The sequence below is a fragment of the Dipodomys spectabilis genome, unplaced genomic scaffold, assembly GCF_019054845.1.
Source record: "Dipodomys spectabilis isolate Male_0828 unplaced genomic scaffold, ASM1905484v1 ptg000324l, whole genome shotgun sequence".
NCBI classification, from domain to species: Eukaryota; Metazoa; Chordata; class Mammalia; order Rodentia; family Heteromyidae; genus Dipodomys; species Dipodomys spectabilis.
Window position 1 is genome coordinate 3657163 of NW_024871001.1, and position 19648 is coordinate 3676810.

Genomic DNA, 19648 nt, shown 5'->3' on the forward strand with positions numbered 1-19648 from the left:
TCCTGGTGATGAGGTTACTCAGCACCTTTAGTCTGTTCCAGATCCCGATAGGGAAGATGCCTGGGGCAACTAGGGAGGCTACCCGACTGCAGTCGGGCCTAGCCCAGGCTGTTGTGCTCCCAAGTGACCCAAGGGAGCCGTTTTTGTTTTTTTTAACAGCCTTGCGTAGGGGAAAACTGGCAGCTAGCCGGTTGCCAGGAACGCTGCTGCCAGCTCTGTTGGGCGGGGGTGAAAGAGGACTCTGGCAGAGTGGGGGGGGGATGGGGGGAGGGTTGGTGGATTCTGACTGGCTGGGGTGAAAAGGCTCATTTGCATAATATCCTCTGACAGCTTCTGATTGGCTGAATCCAAAGGGGTGGCAGTGGGGTGATTCTAAGGGCCCAGAGCTCTGGCCAGAGGACCTTTTCGTTCCGGAGTTACCCCGTCTGGTGGGTGTGAGTTATTGTGTGGGCTTGGGGGAGCTGGGAGGCCCGGTTTGGGAAGTTTTGCAGGCAGGTGCTTGAGCCAATCTTTTGATAGGGTTTGAGAAATATGTGAGAACAGCAGATGGGACTCAATAAACTGGGAGATCGAGACCAGACCCAAGGAAGGAAATGCATGAGGAGGGGGAAGGGATGGAGGCCAAAGGGAAGTAGTTAGATAAGGGTTTTCTTGTTACTTTTTTTTGTTTGTTATTTTGGTCAGGGTAGGATTCCTTTGCTAGGTCACTTGGATTTCCGTTTTCCATAAATTATTAATCGCAGTGCTGGAACCCAGTAGAAGAGAAAAAGAGGCAGGACTCCAGCGTTGAACTCAAAGCAATATTGAGTTTTCTTCTGGATGCATACATAGGTACTTACAATATCAGAAGGATCTGGGATGGAGATCAAAGTAGTTACTTCATGAGAAGATTAACTCCTGGAAACCTTTTTCTTCAAGTTTCCTCTTTCAATATAATTGGGCATATTAAAATGTTTAAAACCACCGTGGAGTATTTTATTCTTTCCTATTGCTTAAATGCTGAGGGGGAGGGGTTCTGGCTTTTCACACAAAACACTTCTAGAGTATGCTGAGATCCTACACTAAGTACAACTACTCTTTGTGAAGTATCTTACAATTTACATAATGATTTCTATCTCCATTACCTTATTTAACCTTAACCAAAATCTTTGGCATGACCCTTTTTAAAGGAGCTCCATTTTAAAGATAAGGAAATAGATTAGAAAAGTTACTAACATGGAAGAAGCTCCATTTTATAGATGAGAAAACTGAGTGTGGAAAAGTTTCTAAGTCTATGAGTGCAAAAAGGAAGGGTGAGATATTTTGATACTGCAGTTACATAATCGTTCTTTCTCTTCTACATTCTTCTTTCCACTGATATCTCAGAATCTGTTGAACAGATAACATCTTAGTTTAATCGAAGTGAAAATGTGATTATGAGCTAGATGTCCCCTAGGGATGTCCCCTAGGACTGGGTTCTAAGGGTCAGCACTAACTTCAGCTGTCAGTCCATGTGGCACCAAGTTAGCTTTTCTTTCAAAGTAAATCAGGAAGATAGTTTCTGGTGACCAATACTAAAATACAGGTCATTTTAGGTTCTTAAAGTCAGACAAGGAGAGAATGAAGCTTGAGTCCTAATTATCTGTAGGACCTTAGGAGAAGACTGGTGGATGAGGGACTGATAACTGAAGTGAGATGAGAAAAGATAAACCAAGCTGTGTCTTGGAAGTCCTAAAGTGAAGTTCAGAAGTGCAAGGTTTATAAAATTTACATGCAGTTGGGTGCTAGTGGCTCACACCTGTAATCCTAGTTACTGAGGAGGCTGCTATCTGAGAATCACGGTTCAAAGTCAAACCAAGCAGGAAAGTCCATGACAAGTCGGAAGTGGAACTGTGACTCAAGTGAGAGAGCACCAGCCTTGAGCCAAAAAGCTAAGGGACATTGAAGCCCCAGTATCTGCACTAGCAGGGGCACGCATAAAAACATGCACATATAGCACATACACACACAATATGTTTTATACAGAGATTTAGTGCATAGCCTCGGCCCTATTAAGTAACCCTGTACTTAAGAACCAACTTTTGAAAGGGACTGCTCACAGACACACTCCTAAAAGTTATTGGACACATCCCCACTTTTCTGTAAAATGATGAAAAATAACACCTGGCCAAACTTCTGTCACCTCCTTGCCAAAAGGACACAAGGCCCAGAGAGTGTCTCCATTGCTAGGCTCTGATCTGAGAGGGGGCGGGGGAGGAGGGACAGGCATAGCTGGCAGCAGTTGGGTAGGAAAGATATGTAAAGACCCTGGCAGGAGGGAGACCAAAGCCTCAGAGCGCACTCCTCCAGTAGCTGACCATCTCCAGAGCAGCGGCTAGAGCACTGCTTGTCCACGTGCACCCTGCGTGTTCAGCCATCCTCCTTACATAAGAGTCCCAGGATGAAGTTAGGGCAGCTGTCGGTCCTTCTTCCCTAATGTCTAATAATAAAGTCAGGCTTCAGTTTCCCGGCTGTGGCCATTCTAAATTCAGGGTCGCGGGACTCACTTTTCAACCCCAACACGTGTATTCCGATCATCCTACCCAGCCATCGCGAGCGCCAGCCCGACTCAACCCTTCCTCCACCCTCCCCACAGCCCAGGCACCAGCCAGCCCCCTGGTCCCAATAGTGGCGCCTTCCCCAGCGCAGTGCCTGGCTCCCCGCCCGACCCCCTCCCCCGGTAGATGGGTAGCCTAAGGCTTAGAGCAGGCGGGGTGCCGCTCCACCATCTCTCTCCCTCCCTGCCCCCCCTGCCCTGCCCTGCCCTGCCCCAGCGCCCTCCCGGCCCGGATATCAGGCGAGAGGCGGAGCTGGCCCAGCGCGCCCCGCCCCTGCTGTAGAAAGGGCCAAGCGAGTGTTACTCCCGGTCATTGGGCTGGGGCCTTTTATCTTTGCGCTGCCGAGAGAGGCTGGAGGAGGAGGAGACTACGGGGGTGGTCCTGGGCGCCGGCAACACCTTTCCTGGACTATAAATTGAGCACCTGGGATGGGTAGGGGGCCGACGCCACCACCAGCGGCAACAATTGCAGTCCAGCTACTGGCCGCGGCAGCGCCCTTGGGCAGCAGCTGCCGGCAGCCACATCACTAAAGCAGCCGAGGAGCGGAGATTTCGAGGTGGAAGAGGAGGTGGGTGTCCACGCCCGGGTCACTGCCCCAGCCAGCGTGGTTTCTTGAGCTCTGGCTTTTCGGAGAGAGAAGCCGGAGGATTGGGGGAGGGGAGGATGGTGGAAAGCCTCTTCCTTTTTCCCCTTGTTGATAATCTCGGTAATCGTGGTGGTGAGACCGCCTGATCTCGCGGACCCACCTCGGCGCTGTCCCAGCGCTGTCCCGGACTAGAAGGAGTGGGGGCGGGAAGAGCGCGCTAACCGAGACGCCAAGCGCCCTAGTCTGATGAATAATCCTTCTCCCCTCATCCCTTCTCCCTATCAGGATAAGGCTCGACCCACCAACTTCCCATCGCCATCGCGAGCTTCCCAGCGTGGAAGCCGCGCATCCTGCAGTTGCCGGGCAGCAAGCGAGACGAGAGTTGGAGAGAACGGAGGTGGAGCCGGGAATCCCGCCTCTCCAGCTAAGAGCCAGGCCCCGAACGCGGGCCTCGGAGAGCGCGTGAAGGCGGGTGTCCTCTTGCCCTGGCGGACCACCCTCGTGCCCTTGCATCTGTAAGCTTCGGCGCCCTCCCGGCTACCATGATGCAGATCTGCGACACCTATAACCAAAAGCACTCGCTCTTTAACGCCATGAATCGCTTCATCGGCGCCGTGAACAACATGGACCAGACGGTGATGGTGCCCAGCCTGCTGCGGGATGTGCCCCTGGCGGAGCCAGGGCTAGATAACGAGGTCGGCGTGGAGGTCGGCAGTAGTGGCAGCTGCCTGGAGGAGAGCACGACCCCGACTCCCAGCCCAGGCAGCGCTAATGGCAGCTTTTTTGCGCCTTCCCGGGACATGTACAGCCACTACGTGCTCCTTAAGTCTATCCGCAACGACATCGAATGGGGAGTCCTGCACCAGCCGACGCCCCCGCCGGCAGGGAGCGAGGAGAACAGCGCCTGGAAGTCCAAGGACATCCTAGTGGATCTGGGCCACCTGGAGAGCGCAGACGCCGGCGAGGAAGACCTGGAGCAGCAGTTTCACTACCACCTGCGCGGGCTCCACACGGTGCTCTCCAAACTCACCCGCAAAGCCAACATCCTCACCAACAGATACAAGCAGGAGATCGGCTTTGGCAATTGGGGCCACTGAGGCAGGCCGCTTCCGGCTGCCCAGCACCCTCTCTCGTGCCCCCCCCCTTCCACTGTCTTTCTTCAAAGCTATTTTCTTCCTGGTTGTGGGTCGCGAAGGGCAGACTACAAAGTTGTGCTTTGTACGTGCAGGGGGCTCTGTGGGGTTCTGTGTTGCAGAGGGTGGCATTTGGGAGAGGCGAGGAGCGAGGGAGCGGGAGAAGGAGGCCTTAGGACCATCCTGGGATGGGAACTAACTGCATTGTGCATTGGTGGGAACGAGACTGGGCTGACGCCCGCATTCAGCCGGTGCCTTTCCTGGGGTTTCTTTTCTGTTCTTCTTTCCGGAAGAAAAGGGGCCGTGGCAGGGCGCGGCGCTGGGTTGCCACACTTGGGAGTGCAACCCCAAGCCGGGTACTGCGGAAGGCGGGGCGCGCAGCCTCCAACCGGCCCTGTCGTGGAGCCGGTGGAGGCCTTGGCATTGCTAGGATTGCATCAGTTTTCCTGTTTGTAACCGTGGCCCTTGTCTTTAAGTATTTCAGATCATCTTGTTCTAAAAACTTCGGTGATTTCCATTGTCCTTGTGATAAGCGCACAAACTGCACTGTCGGTAACCGGTACTATTTTATTAATGATTTTCTGTTACACTGTATAGTAGTCCTGTGGCACCCCCACCCCATCCCTCTCACCCCACCCCACCCCACCCCCACCCCAGTGTGTGTAAGCTGGCAATGCGCCAGCTTGTATGAAGCTTGCCACTCAGCCAGTGAAAATAATAACATTAGTATGAGAAAGTGGATTTATTCTAAGTGGAATCAACTGACATTCTATCTGTTGGCTATAGAATGATGACGGGTTCCACTGTTGTTATATGTCTTCAATTTATTTAAAACTTTTTTTAATCCAGATGTAGACTATATTCTAAAAAATAAAAGCGCGAATGTGTTAAATAAACTGGACTAGCGTTTGTTGCTCTTTAACTTGCCAGTGCAGTGGCTACATTAGTCCTTCAATAAAGTTGAATTGATTTTTGTTTAGTGGAAGTGAAGTTTATTTTCTCTCTAATATTCGCAGTGGTAGAACTTCATCTCTGCAAATATTTAGCTGAGCTGATGTATTTTGAAACGTAAAAACTTTAATCTAAAGGCTGACCTTTTTTGGCTATGGAGAAGTGAAATTTACAAAGAAACACTAGCTACTTCGGATTCACACAAGTTTTTTACATTGCTCTTAGGACCGACTTAAATATATTTTAATATGCACAGGGCCCTGTTCCAGTACTTCCAAACCAAGTGCCAAACCCTTGAGCAATGCCCAATATTCAGTTTTACGGTGACCCAATCAGGGCCACCCAAAGTCACTCAGGAATCCTTTTGAGATGCCATAGGATGCTCAGGACAGGTCAAAGGGTGTCGTTTGCATTTTATTTTTTTTTATTGTGTTGGAAGAATAAATATCAGGTTACTTAGTTTTCAGTCTTGAAGTCACATTCTCTAAACACATAAAACTTGGATTTATAGCATATATAACTTTGCGGTTTACCAAAAAAGCAAATGATGTGTGTATGTGTGGCAAGCAGGGGCAGCATGAAAATATTATGGCTGCTTGTAGCAGCCATGAAAGAAATGGAGAAGTTGTAAAACTGGGATGCCCTCCAGTTACCAGAGTAAGTTAATCGTTAATATATAAAGATAAGGTTGTCAGCACCACTAGTCAGGTAGAAGGTCTCTTGTTTTGTGTTCTCTTCAAAATAGCTAAGTGCAAGCAAAAAAAAAAAAAATGAAAGAAAGGAAATTACAGGATCTCTATGGTACAAAAAAAGCACAAACTCAGGAGATAGAAGATTATGGGTACAAAGCCTTGTTACTATTAATTGTGTATATTTAATTCTCCTAGCCTTTTGCCAAGTTGGAAAATAGGCCTAGCAATTTGTGGATTACCTCATGGGATTGAAGTGAGAATTACATGAGTTGATACACATATGGGGAATGTTCAACACCTCAGATTCCTTAGGCACTACAGGGAAGTGCCTCACTGGTTTTTCTTACTCTAAATATTGGTTTGTGTCTCCATTTTCTCTCCTGCCATGAAAATTTAAGGCTTTGGATAATCTGTCTACCTTAAGGGAAATTATCAGTTCAATTACACACACACACACACACACACACACACACACACTTTTTTGTTTTAAATCATGAAGGAAAACCCGAAGGAAAACAAAAAAAAAATCATAACACTTTGGGCAAGTGATGGCAAGAATTAAATAATGAGGTAACAATTACTAACTTCAAAACTGCTTCAAGTACCTTTTTTCCCTTGTAATGGGATTTAAATTCAGGACTTGATATGCCACATCCCCAGTTCTTTTTTGCTTTAGTTATTTTTCAGATAGCATCTCAAGTTTAGCTCTCAGCTGGCCTCAGACCAAGACCTTCCAACCTACACTTCCTACAGAATTACAGATGCACATCACCTCACCCAGCTTTTCTGATGAGATGAAGTCTCAGTAACTATATTCCTAGGCTGTAACTTCTGTCCTCCAGATGTCTATTTCCAAAGTAACTAACTGGTAGTGTAGGTGTCTGCCACTGGTAATGTAGGTATGGGCCACTATATCTGGCTTGCTTCTGGGATTTTGAATTCAGCCTCATGTTTGCTATGCATTATTACCACTTGATCTATGCCTCCACCCCTTTTCCATTTTAGTTATTTTTCAGATAGACTCCTGTGCTTCTGCCTGGGAGGACCTCAGGCCAAGATCCTCCTATTTATGCTTCCCACATAGCTGGAATTACAGGCATGTGCCACTGAGCTTAGCTTGTTCTTTTTTTTCCCTTCCTTCTTTCCTCCTTTTCTTCCTTCTTCCCTCCCTCCCTTCTAATACCACACATACTTATAGTGTACTTGAATAAACTCACCTCCTCTTTTATTTTCCCATTCCTTCCCCCTTTGTCTCCTTTTTTCAGATAATTTTGGTGAGTTTCATTATGGGATTCATTCCTTTTCTTGACCCTTTGTATCCTTCAGCCAGCTTGTCTGGAACTGTGGAATTCTCTTATGTGACCAGTGGTTCTCATGTTTGCATGTTGAACACAGTTCTAGTTGACTTAGGGCCTCAAACCTTATGCAATGTAACCTTTTGTTTTAAAGGGATTTATTTTCCTTTTTCTTTTTTGTCCATTGTAGGAATTGAAATCAGGGGCCTGGGTGCTGCTGTCCTTGTGTTTTTGCCCTCAAGGTTAGCGTTCTACTGCTTTGAGCCACACCACCACTTCCAGTTTTCTGATGGTTATTTGGCGATAAGAGTCTCACAGAAAAACTTTTGAAATATACTGAAAAAAGGTCTCACAGACTTTCCTCCCCAGGAAGGCTTCTTTTTTTGTCATTCTTTTTTTTTTAATTTTATTTTTTCATAAGTTTTTTTATTGTGAAAATACTGTACAGAGGGGTTACAGTTACTTGAGCAAAGTAATGAGTACATTTCTTATCAAGCATTGTTGCCTCCTCCTTTGTTTTTCCCCTACCATTCCTTCCCTCCCACCTCCTCAACTACACTCCCCTCCCCGCCCAAGGCTTCTAACCAGGATCCTCAGATCTCAGTCTCCTGAGTAGCTAGAATTACAGGTGTGAGCCGCCAGTGCCTGGCTGACATTTATCTTCTTATGGGTCATCTAGTATGTTTTTTTTGTGTATTTTTTAAACCAGCCACTACATCCTTGTGCTATTCTTTTTTAAAAGTTTTGGATAAAGGAATCTGTTCTTTAAAGTTTTGAAGGAATATTTTTTCCTTCCAATAAAAAAGCTTGATTGTAAGTTTTTGGAAACTTTAAATATATGGCATATTAGTTTGGTCTTTTAAAATTCAAACTTTATGTAGGTGGTTGGTCAAGCATAAATTGTTTTAATTACCAAAGCAATTTAAACGGAAAATTCTTGATTTTTTTTTCTTTCAAGGTTCTTTTCATTTAAAAAAACAACCCAGGGAAATTTCAAGGTTGTTTCTGTGTTATTCTAAATACTTGACTTGACCTCTAGTTCCTCTGGAACTGTATGGAACTTTCCAAAAGAGATGGACTTAATGCTGGTCTGTTACCAACAACTGCTTCTATATCTGGAAGTCGGTATCATCCTTTGACTCATACAGTCATTGCTCCATCTCTGATTCCAGCACTCTGTTCTAAGGCTCTTTATGGAACAAAACCATCAAAACCAATAGAATGTTCAGACCTTATACTATTTCTATACTACTCTGGGCAACTGGACCCCAAATTTCCCATCAAAATTTTCTTAAGCCCATTCCAAGGAGTTCATACTTCACTCTTTGGGATTTTCTTCCCAGTGGTAAGCCAGGTTCTGGTGTACATTACCTCTCTAGACCTAAAGCTTGGTGGGACATTATGGATTTCCATATGTTTGCTTACAAAGCCCTTTTGTAGTTCAGGATGGAACTTGAATAGAAAGATGTGTTTGTTGAGTGCAGGCTAGGGGCTTAATTTTTTCCTTTGTCCTGCCCCTCTGCCTTTCAGGACAAGGGATGAAGCCAGTAAAAATAGGAAGTTAGAGGTGAAAGCTGCTCGTTTAAAGTCTGTTCCAGTTTCAACAAATGAGGTTTCTACAATTTTCTAAACATTTCCCACATTCCTCAGGAGCCTCCTTGCTTCACTGAAGAATGATCCTTAATTAATAGGATGTTGGGTAAAGAAAAGGAAAACCACATCTGTACCAGATCTTTTCCAGCTGCCTGCTCGTCAGTGCTGCTAAGTCAGTAAATAAAACAAAGGCAGCTAAAATGGATCCATGGTTCATAAAACCAGGAAGATTTCACTTTGCCAAAGCTTCCTCCATTCTTTTTCATTTAGTTAGCTGTTTGAATTTTAGTGTCAAAAGTCTTGGACATGTTAAAGCAGAAAACAAATAGTTGTGTGTATGTCTAAACGAGGCCCACTAAAACCACAACTATCTCGTTAGTCTTTCCTGTTTTGGCATTGTCTATTTTTAAGAAGAACAGTTTTTTTTGTACCTTCCTATACTTTTTCTTGCATTTTATTTTTTCTTTCTATTCTTTAAGTGCCTTTTGCCTCAAAGTTTTTTTTTTTTTTAATATATCTGGTAATGTGCCTGAGTTGAAATGTGTAAAAAAATTGTGGATAGTGGAATGCCATTTCTATAGCCTGGTTATGAGCAGAATTATAGATGGTAACTTAGTAATCATAAGCTACAGAGCAAGTGGTTTCTAGCACAGTAGATTAAAAAAAGTAGAGGGCTGGAAAGTTGGCTCAGTGGTAGAGTGCTTGCCTTGCATGCATGATGTCCTGGGTTCGATTCCTCAGCACCACATAAACAGAAAAAAGCCGGAAGTGGTGCTGTGGCTCAAGTGATAGGGCACTGGCCTTGAGCTGAAGAGCTGAGGGACAGCACCCAGGCCCAGAGGTGAGGGACAGCACCCAGGTCCAGAGTTCAAGCCCATGACCGACAAGAAAAAAAAGAAGAGAAAAGAAAAGAAAAGTAGAGAAAGGTCTAGCAAGGGGCTGGGAAGGTAGCTCAGTGGTAGAGTACTTGCCTCGCATGCATGATGCTCTGGGTTTGATTCTTTAGCACCACATAAACAGAAAAGGCCAGAAGTGGCCATGTGGCTAAAGTGGTAGTGTTAACCTTGAGCTGAAAAGCTCAGGGACAGTGTCCAGGCCTAGAGTTCAAGCCCCATGACCAACAAAAAAAGTCTAGCAACAAATTATAGACCGTTGTTATTTTAACTAGCAGAATAAATATTGTTGTGGTAGAGAATTTTCTAGAATCGATTTTACTTTTCAGTCAATTTTACTAGTGTTGATATGTTCACTTTTATCAACCAGCATTCAGTTAACAGAATAAAACTGGTCAGGATTCATTTGATGTTTTCAAAGGTAGAAACTATCTTTGTAGTTTCCTCCCACCCCTTTGAATACCACACTGCTGAGGTAAAAAACTTTGTCACTTGTGGGTGAGCTCAATAGGCCCAATTAAAATCTGACTACTTTGCCACCATGTTGAAATACCTGACAGAACTTGCTGAGGCTTTGGATAAAGGCTGCTTTTTCCCTTCATCTTCCCTTTTCCTCTTCTAGTTGAGGAGCTTTCCTGTTTGGTAATCAAAGAGATTAAAACGAAAATAGCACATTGCTGGTTCTGACTAAGGTCTTTCAAATTTTCCAATATTCATGATTAGGCCCTGTTTAAGTATATACATTGTGAAAGGCCACATATATGTCCCATAGCAGTTAAAGTATGTGTAGAATGCAAGGAGTGTACTTTGTGGGCATGAGTCATTGAAAAGAAGGTGTGACCTTACAACCTGTAACTCCTGGATGTTTGGGGACTATACTTTTGTTTCTATTGTGAAATGTACTTGTCAACAATTCCTTCATAGCATAAATTTTTGGGAAAAAAGAGGACAGACATTTTGATAGCTAACCCTGGCAGGAATCTCAGAACCTAGGAGCTCTTTCCTTCTGGTGGACTTTAGACCCGAAGAAAATATCTCCTCTTGGCTATGCTCCATGTACAAAAGGGAGAAGCCAAGACCAGACTGTTGAGTTTAATCTTTTCCAATTTACCAGATGTCACCCTACCATTCTTAGGTTAGTGTAAGTGAACTGATGAAGAAATATGATTGTTTGAGGACACTCTGCTCCACTCATTGGAAACCTGAGGAATGTAGAGAACTCTGTCTCTTCTGATAGTTAACTATAGTAACTTTATCTCTGACTACAGTGACAGCTATTTTTTTTTTTGCCAGTCCTGGGGCTTGAACTCCAAGCACTGTCCCTGAGCTTCTTTTGCTCAAGGCTAGCTTTCTACCATTTGAGCTATAACACCACTTCTGTTTTTTTCTGTTTATGTGGTGCTGAGGAATGGAACCCAGGGTTTCATGCATGCTAGGCAAGCACTCTACCACTAAGCCACATTCTCAGCCCCAGTGACAGCAAATTTGAAGTTGAAGCATATGAAATTGCCATTTTTGTTTTTTTAAATTAATTTTGTTTTATTTTATTTGAGAACATACTCTACAGAGGGGTTACAATTACATGGGCAGGATAATGCATACATATCTTACCAAGCATTGCAGCCTCTTCCTTTGTTTACCCTTCACCTCCCTTCCCAGCCTCCCCCCTCCCCCCTCCCCCCCAGCCAATCCTTCCCCCCCTCCCCCCCCACACCGACATTGTAAAGCTCGTTTTTTGACATGACATTTTGTACTTCTCATTGTTGCAACAGGTCCACCTGAATCCTTAAACGACTTGTTTGTCCCCATCTCCTCCACAAGTTATACTGACATCTAATATAGAGAAAGCAGGGGTTACACGGTGCTGGAGGGACATACAAAGCAACAAAGAAATAATCTTATAAATACGTTAGAAACACATGCATGAAAGAAAAAAAACATTAAAATACATATTTAAGGGATCGTTTTCCTAACATCACATTATCTGACCTTTTCCGCTTGACTCATACATTTACTAGATATTGCATATAAGGGAAACCATGGGACCTATGTTTCTTTGGGCCTGGCTTACTTCACTTAATATGATTTTTTCCAAGCCTTTCCATTTCCTAACAAATGGGGAAATGTCATTCTTTCTGATGGAGGCATAGAATTCCATTGTGTATATATACCACATTTTCTTGATCCATTCATCTACTGAGGGGCATCTGGGTTGGTTCCATATCTTAGCTATGGTAAATAATGCTGCAATAAACATTGTTGTGCTGGTAGCTTTAGTGTGGTCTTGTTTGTAAACATTTGGGTAAATGCCCAAAAGTGGGATTAAATTGCCATTTTTGTTGAGTGAATGATTAAGTAATCCCTCATCTCAGCAATTAGGTGCTACTTTTGTGATGTGTTAGGGTCTCTTTCCATCTTCTCACTAAACAATTAAGGTTGGCTTAATCTTGCAATGGAAGGGTTAGGGGACAAAAAAGTGAAGGTAACAATTGCATAAAAAAATAGAATGGAAGAAATGGGAGGAGACAAAAATGAAGAGAGAAAACAGAAAGGTTGCAGGAAAATTCTAGTAGGCAAATTATATTTTCTAAAAATGGTCATAGAGTGACCTACATGCTCTTCCAGAACCTTGCCACCTTCTATCAAGATGTAGGAACTGTGTCTTTTGCAGCTGCCTTAATGAAATAAATGTAGCTATCATTTCTATGGACATGCCATTAAAGGTGATGCCTTCCTCTTGTATGACATACATGGCTCTCTCTTGAGATGCCGACCCATGAAACACAACTTCCACTCTAGGAGGAAGCCCAAGTCACATGGAGAGACCATTCATAGGTGTTCCAGCTAACAGTCTCACTGAGAATCAGCCAACAGCTACCGTCAACTGCCAAGCATGAGCAAGCCATCAAACAAATGATTCCAACCCCCAGCCTTCAAGCTACCCCACTGATGCCAAGTGGAGTAGAGACAAGCTGTCCCTGTTGAGCCCTGCCCAAATTTCATACTTGTGTGCAAAATATTGTCATTCTTTTAAGCCACTAAGTGATGTGTTGCATACTAATAGATAACTGTAACAGAGGTCTTTTTTCCCAGTTTCAAGAGATTCATAAACTAAATGAAAACATTTGAAAGTCAAATGTAATTTCTATCTGAGTAGCATCTTACGATGAACCTTGAACCTTTGAAATACGTATCTGATAGCTGGTGTAGTGAATACAGTGATTAGAAATAATGGATGAGGCTCGGTGCCTGTAGCTCATGCCAGTGATCCTAGCTACTCAAGAGACAGAGATTTGAGAATTGTAGTTCGAAGCCAGCCTAGGCAGGAAAGTCTATGTGACTTGTATCTCCAATTAACCACCAAAAAGCCAGAAATGCTGCTGTGACTCAAGTGGTAGAACACTAGCCTTGAGCACAAAAGCTCCAGGACAGCTATTTAGCTCTTGAGTTCAAGCCTCAGGATCAACACACACACACACACACACACACACACATACACACTCTCAAAAAGAATGATCAGAGAAATGTAATATGTACCATTTTTATAATTCTGTTAGTTAGAATTCTGGTAGTTAGAATTGTAACCAGTACGGCCTCTCTACAAATGTCCAAGCCTAATTCTCTGGAACCGGTGAATGTGTTACATTGCATGACAATCTGTAATTAAGACTGCAGATAGAATTAGCCTTGCAATTTGCCTGACCTTTGGGTGGTGAAATAATCCCCTAGATTTTCTGGGTGAGACCAATGTAATTACAAGGGTGCTTACAAAAGACAGAAGTGGAAATCAGAAAGTCAGAGTGATGCAGCATGAGAAAGACAGAGTTTGCCATTGACCATGAAGATGGAAGAAAGGGCCAGGAGCCAAGAAATGAAGGCAGCTTCTCAAAGCTGAGATAAACAAAGAAACAAAAATCTCCCTTTGAGCCTCTAGAAGTTACACAGCCCTTCCAATACCTTGAGTTTAGCCTATCTAGACCCATTTTGGACCTCTGACCTCCCGAATTGTTTGATGGTATTTCTAAGTTGTTTTAAGTCACTAACTTTGTGGGAATTTTATATAGAAAGACTAGGAAACTAAAATATGTGACTTTAGCACTTGGCTAGGAGAAATGCAGTACTCTAGGCATGTAATCCATTTGTTGTTTGGGGCTGGTTAAAATAGCATTTCTAGCACAGCTTGACAAGAGTATCAAAAGGTTTTTTTCTTCCCTTTGTGAAAGAAACTTTTGTTTATCTTTTAAGTTCTAATCTTGATGACAGTGGCCCTGCATAAGAAGACACTACTAATGGAGCATCCATTAGAGTACTAAACATGCTTGCTTCAAATAAAGTGGCCTTATTTATTATGTATTTGTAATTACAATCTTAGATCTTCCTCTCTTTTTATACTCCAGTTTGCTTTTTTCTCTTCCAAAATAACTTGCATTTTTTTTTTATGTGTGCAGAGCTCCCTATTTCATTATTACTTTTTACTTGTACTGCTAGGTAATAAAATACCTACACAATTTTTTCAGCTTTGACAAGCACATAGAATCATAATCAATATCTCAATCAAGCTACAGAACACAACCACCACCTTAGAAGTTATCAGATCTTCCTTTTTGATCTCTGACCCTCTTCTACTCCAGGCAACCACTATTCTGATTTCTATCTCTATGTAATTAGTTTTGCCTGTTCTTGAAATTTGATGAAAGGGAATTACACAATATGCACTCTTTTGTATCTGCTTTCTTTCACTCACAATTATATTTCTAAAATTCACTCATGGTCTTGAATAAGTTAGCTGAACAGTATTGCACAGCATAAATTTGCAGGATGTGTTTATTCTTCTTTTGAGGTTGTTTTCATTTCATTTATTTATTTAGTTTACCTATAATCAAAGAACATCCTAGTTCAAGCCTTTTTTGTTATAAAAATACGTATACAGGAATGTGATTGCTAGTTTATAGGGTTTATGTTAATTTATGTGTACAGTTTATATTTAATTTTTTTCCAGAAAGTACCAAATCCTTTTCCACAGTGGTTATAACATTACCCCTCTCATTCACAATGTAGAAGGGATTCAGTTTTCCAGCAGCCTTTGGATTAGTGGCATCCTCACCTTTAGTACACAACATACTTAGCTCTTATTGAATAATAATGATGAACTAGTGCTGGAGTGCAGCGTGCAAACTTTTCAGGGTAGAGAAGTACTTTAGATGCTATTTTCATGAACACAAAAGTACATGATAAGAAGAGTGACAAAGTCAAGTAGGAGGAAAGGTGGTACCTAGTAGTAAAGAGAGATCATGACTTCTACAGTTCAATAAATTGGAGTTAGAGCCAGTTCTGGCATTGTTTCCTAGAAGACTTAATTAGCTTCTTGGAGCCTTAGTTTTCTCTTTTGCAAAGTAACGACTTACTTGTGAAAAGCTTAAATTCAAATTTAAAGTAATTATTCCTGAATTAGGGACCAAAGGTAGTGGTTTCTGCTGGAGGGAAGGCAACCAAAGCAACTGGCCTGATTCCCAGCTCCCCTTCCCCCCACTGTGATTTTTGGGAGGCAGAGTAAACAGGAAATGAGGGATGAGGGGGAGTAGTAGCTAGGCAAGACATTCCAAAATAGTCTGCACCTTCTCAATAGCAACTCAAAAGGACACAGTTCTAAAACAAAGGCAGCCCTCCCTCCCTCTCTCCAGGTCTCTTGAATTTCTCCTACAGACTGTGATGAGGTGTAGTGAATTAAATGCAAGAAGTCACAGAGGGTTCGGGGAATTTCCAGGCTCCCAGCAAAGATCAGATGTAAACAAATCCCTTAGCAACTCCACGTGAGAGATTCAAGTTCTGCAGGATTCTGAGAATATGTAAGACCAAAGTCACAGATGTCATGGAGGCTTTGTGGAATTGATGTTTCATTCAGGAAGCATTTGTTGGGTAATTATTGCGTACTGGGCATTGGGCTGTATGCTGGTGATGATAGCAAATGGGACCCACTCTTTAGATGCTTGAAGTCTGGGGGAGAGGAAAGACAAATATGTAGATGCAGCTACAATACAGTGTAAGAAGTGCCACAATGGCTGGGTACATGGTGCTGGGACAGCTCACACCACAGGGCCTGAAAATTAAAGTCTTTTGGATAAGATGACCACTGTATGATATTGGGGAACAGTGTGGATTAGTTAGAGGACCATGGAGTTTTTTTGTTTGTTTGTTTTGTTTCGTTTTTTTGTCGGTTGTGGAGCCTGAACTCTGGGCCTGAGCACTGTTCCTCAGCTCTTCAGTTCAAGGCTGGCACTCTACCACTTGAATCACAGAGCCACTTCTGGCCTTTTCTGCTTATGTGATGCTGAGGAATCGAACCCAGGGCCTCATGTATGCAAGGCAAGCATTCTACTACCACTGAGCTACCTTCCCAGCCCGACCATGGAGTTTTAGTGAATTTTTCTGGAACTAAGTCTGACAGATTTGGAACAGAGATGGACTAGCATAGGAATTAAGGCATAAGCAGAAAGCAAAGTTATGAAGCATTTGAAAACATGCTTGAGGATATTTTAAAACCCTGATACAGTTGAGTTGAGAAGGGCATATCAATGCCTGTTATGTGCCTGCCAAACATACATAACCAGAACTCAATCACGAGGACATAACAGATAGATCTAGCATGTGGAACATTCTACAACATAGCTGGTCTGTTCTATACGCTTCTGAGCCGGCCGGCGGTGGTCTAAAACCTGCGGTGAATGATTGTGAGCGAACTAATTGATGCCTTTGCGCCCCGTAGTATGTGCTGACCTGATCCGAGGCGCCAAGGAGAAGAATCTCAAAGTGAAAGGACCAGTGCGCATGCCTACCAAGACTTTGAGAATCACTACAAGAAGAACTCCTTGTGGTGAAGGTTCTAAGACATGGGATCGCTTCCAGATGAGGATCCACAAGCAACTCATTGATTTACACAGTCTTTCCGAGATTGTCAAGCAGATAACTTCCATCAGTATTGAGCCAGGAGTGGAGGTTGAGGTCACCATTGCAGATGCCTAAGTCAAACGTTTTTTATAAATTGGCTTACTGATAAAAAAAAATAGCTGGTCTGTACTTTTCAGAAGTGTCAAGGTTGTGAGTGGTAATAACAGAAGAACTGCCTTAAAGTAAAAGATTTGGAGGAGTCAGAATGCAGTGTGTGACCTTGGCCTGGGTACCAAAATGGAAATATTAACATAAATGTGTAGATATAGGTCTCTTTGTTATACAAGACATAATTTGAATCTGGGTTCCAGTGGCTCATGTCTGTAATCCTAGCTAATCAGGAAGCTGAGATCTGAGGATTGAAGTTTAAAACCAGCTTGGGCAAGAAAGTCTATGAGACTCTTAGCTCCAATTAGCCACCAAAAATGGGAAGTAGAGCTGTGACTCAAGTGGTAGAGCACTAGCCTTGAGCAAAAAAGTTCAGGGACAGCTCCCAGGCCTTGAGTTTAGGCTTGAAGATTGGTGTGCACGTGTGTGCACACACACGCACACACAAAGACACAATTTGTTTACCTGCAAAAGTCTAATACTAAACATTTATATTATAGCAATGTTAATTTTCTGATTATGATAATTGTATCTCAGCCATGTAAGTTATTTTTCTCATTCTTGGAAAGATAAATATCAAATAATTTAGAGGGGGAAAGTTATTGTGCTTGAAATTTACTCTCAAATGATTCAGAGAAAAATGAGAGGAAGAGGGAAGAGACCAGAGGAGCAGAAAAAGAGGGTGGGGAGGAGAAGAGAGGAAAGATGAGAGAAGAAAAGAAACAAAGTGCATCTGGATATGTGGTATATGGAAAAGTTTCCTTTTGGTGTGCCAATCTTCTTAGCTCTACCTTTAGAAAGTATGTAATGTTTAAATTTGTATCCACTTCTATGGACACTATACTGGTTTAAGCCACCATGGTATCTCACTTAGATTTCTTTTCTTTTTTTTGGGGGGGGGTCTGGTTGTGGGGCCTGAACTCTGGGCCTGGGCACTGTCCCTCAGCTCTTCAGCTCAAGGCTAGTGCTCTACCACTTGAGCCACAGTGCCACTTCCGGCTTTTTTCTTTTTGCTTATGTGGTGCTGAGGAATCGAACCCAGGGCCTCTGGCATGCAAGGCAAGTGCTCTACCACTGAGCCACCTTCCCAGCCCTCTCACTTAGATTTCTACAGTAGCTCCCTACCAAATCTCTCTGCACCCATGCTCTTCCTCTCCAGTGGCCAGATAGGTATATTGAAACAAAGAACACATATATCATTCCTCTGATGCAAACCCTGAAATGATTCTTCCTTTCTCTTACTGTAAACAATTTTCCAAGGCCAAAAATACCCTAATTGGAATTGTTTCCAGTACTACTCTAATCTCACCTAGTATTCTCCTTGATCACCATCCACTAGACAAGTTCTTTAAACTTGTCACTTATGTTTGTTTGAACTTGTTTGGGTCCTTGCTTTTAGTGTTTTCTGTACTGCAATATTCTTTTCTTAGATATCAATTTAACATAAAGCTCTGACATGACAAAGATAAGCAAAATAACGTCATTTCTCATGCTTGAATAAAGATACTATGAAAGTGGGGGAGGTGTCCAGAAATGCCATCATGGCCCAGTGATGTGCCACCAGGCTCCAGCCTCAAATATTCTTCTGTCATTAGTATCATTAATCCTCCTGAAGGAAATTTCATGATATATGGTGGATGCCAGAGCTCTTGGTATCAGGTTCGGGTAGGCAGCAAGAAAAAGGAATACTAAGTGATTGTTCTCCACTGAATCATTTCCATTATAAGCAATAATAGTCGTTCCACAAATAATTCTGTGTATAGATCTCCAGTTACAATTTACTCACGACTTCCAAATTGAAGGCCTTTAGAAAGACTTTGGCTTTTATAGATCACACTTAGTTGCTAGGAAGGTTGGCAAATGCAGTTGTTGCTTTCAGATGGCAACATGCCCAGCAAAAAAAAAAAAAAAAAAAAATAGTTCTGTTACTAAGGAGAAAAGGCAAAGTGGATCTCAGCGTCAATAGCTAGCAGTCTCTGCCACAGACCTCTTGTTTCTGATGTTGATGATCTCACAGTTCCCCTTGTGCTCTGCCAGTGAAGCCTTATGAGACCTAGTACCACATGTCATCTTCATTGTGGGAGATGGGTAGTGGAAAGTCCAGATTTTGAGACACACTGGTGACACAAAAGCTAGGAAGAACAGGCTAGGAGGAAAAGTGTGGAACTCCCAGATGTGTAGGGAAAGAGAGGAAAAATAAATACCGAAATCAGGGCTGTGGTCTTCGATGAATCTAAATGAAAATTGAAGCTTGAGTCTTATTATTGATGTTTATCCTTGTTCTTTCCTCTGTAAGCATAAATGTTCAGAGTAATCACTGTGATTTGGCATGACAAGTCCTAGTTGTTCTGCTGAATGAATGTGGGTGTGAAATATCTTTGTTCCAAGTTTGTCCTTTTTCTTGTGTTCATATCAAGGAAAAGCCTTGAGAATGCTTTGTAGATATGCACATTATCTGGTAAAACTTGCATGAGCAGTCTAGAATGTTGGTGGAGCTTTGCTACAAACAGGGAAGAAGGACTGCAAATTACGATAAATTGCAATAATCCATTTCCTGAGGCATAAACTTCCTAGGGTATGAAGGTATATTATAATGATCTATTTTAATATACTAACAGAATTAAAGGATTGTGAGAGTTAAACCATTTGAACTCAGGGGATCATTTCTTCGAATCTGACATGTCCACAAATATTTTTTAAAAGGTAAGTGAAATATACCCAGTAGGAAAGTCTTCAGAGACAGCTAGTATTCTCCAATAATTGCAAGAAGAATGCTGTTTTTTTATTATTCTGAAAATACCGTACAGAGGGGTTACAATTACATGAGCAAGGTAATGAGTGCATTTCTTATCAAGCATTGTTGACTCCTCCTTTGT

The 19648-nt window shown here is 42.8% G+C and overlaps 1 protein-coding gene across 1 annotated transcript; it reads left to right on the forward strand.

Annotated features, from left to right (window-relative positions):
* The first annotated feature begins 3691 nt into the window (after positions 1-3691).
* On the forward strand, positions 3692-5274 carry Mid1ip1 (MID1 interacting protein 1). Its single transcript, XM_042702445.1, has one exon. The coding sequence runs from the start codon at positions 3705-3707 to the stop codon at positions 4257-4259; it is 555 nt and encodes a 184-aa protein (XP_042558379.1). The 5' UTR covers positions 3692-3704; the 3' UTR covers positions 4260-5274.
* Positions 5275-19648: the final 14374 nt, after the last annotated feature.

What these genes read in the sequence shown, in the direction of transcription:
- Mid1ip1 (XM_042702445.1), top strand. Translation starts at nt 3,705, where the DNA reads ATGATGCAGATCTGCGACACCTATAACCAAAAGCACTCGCTCTTTAAC.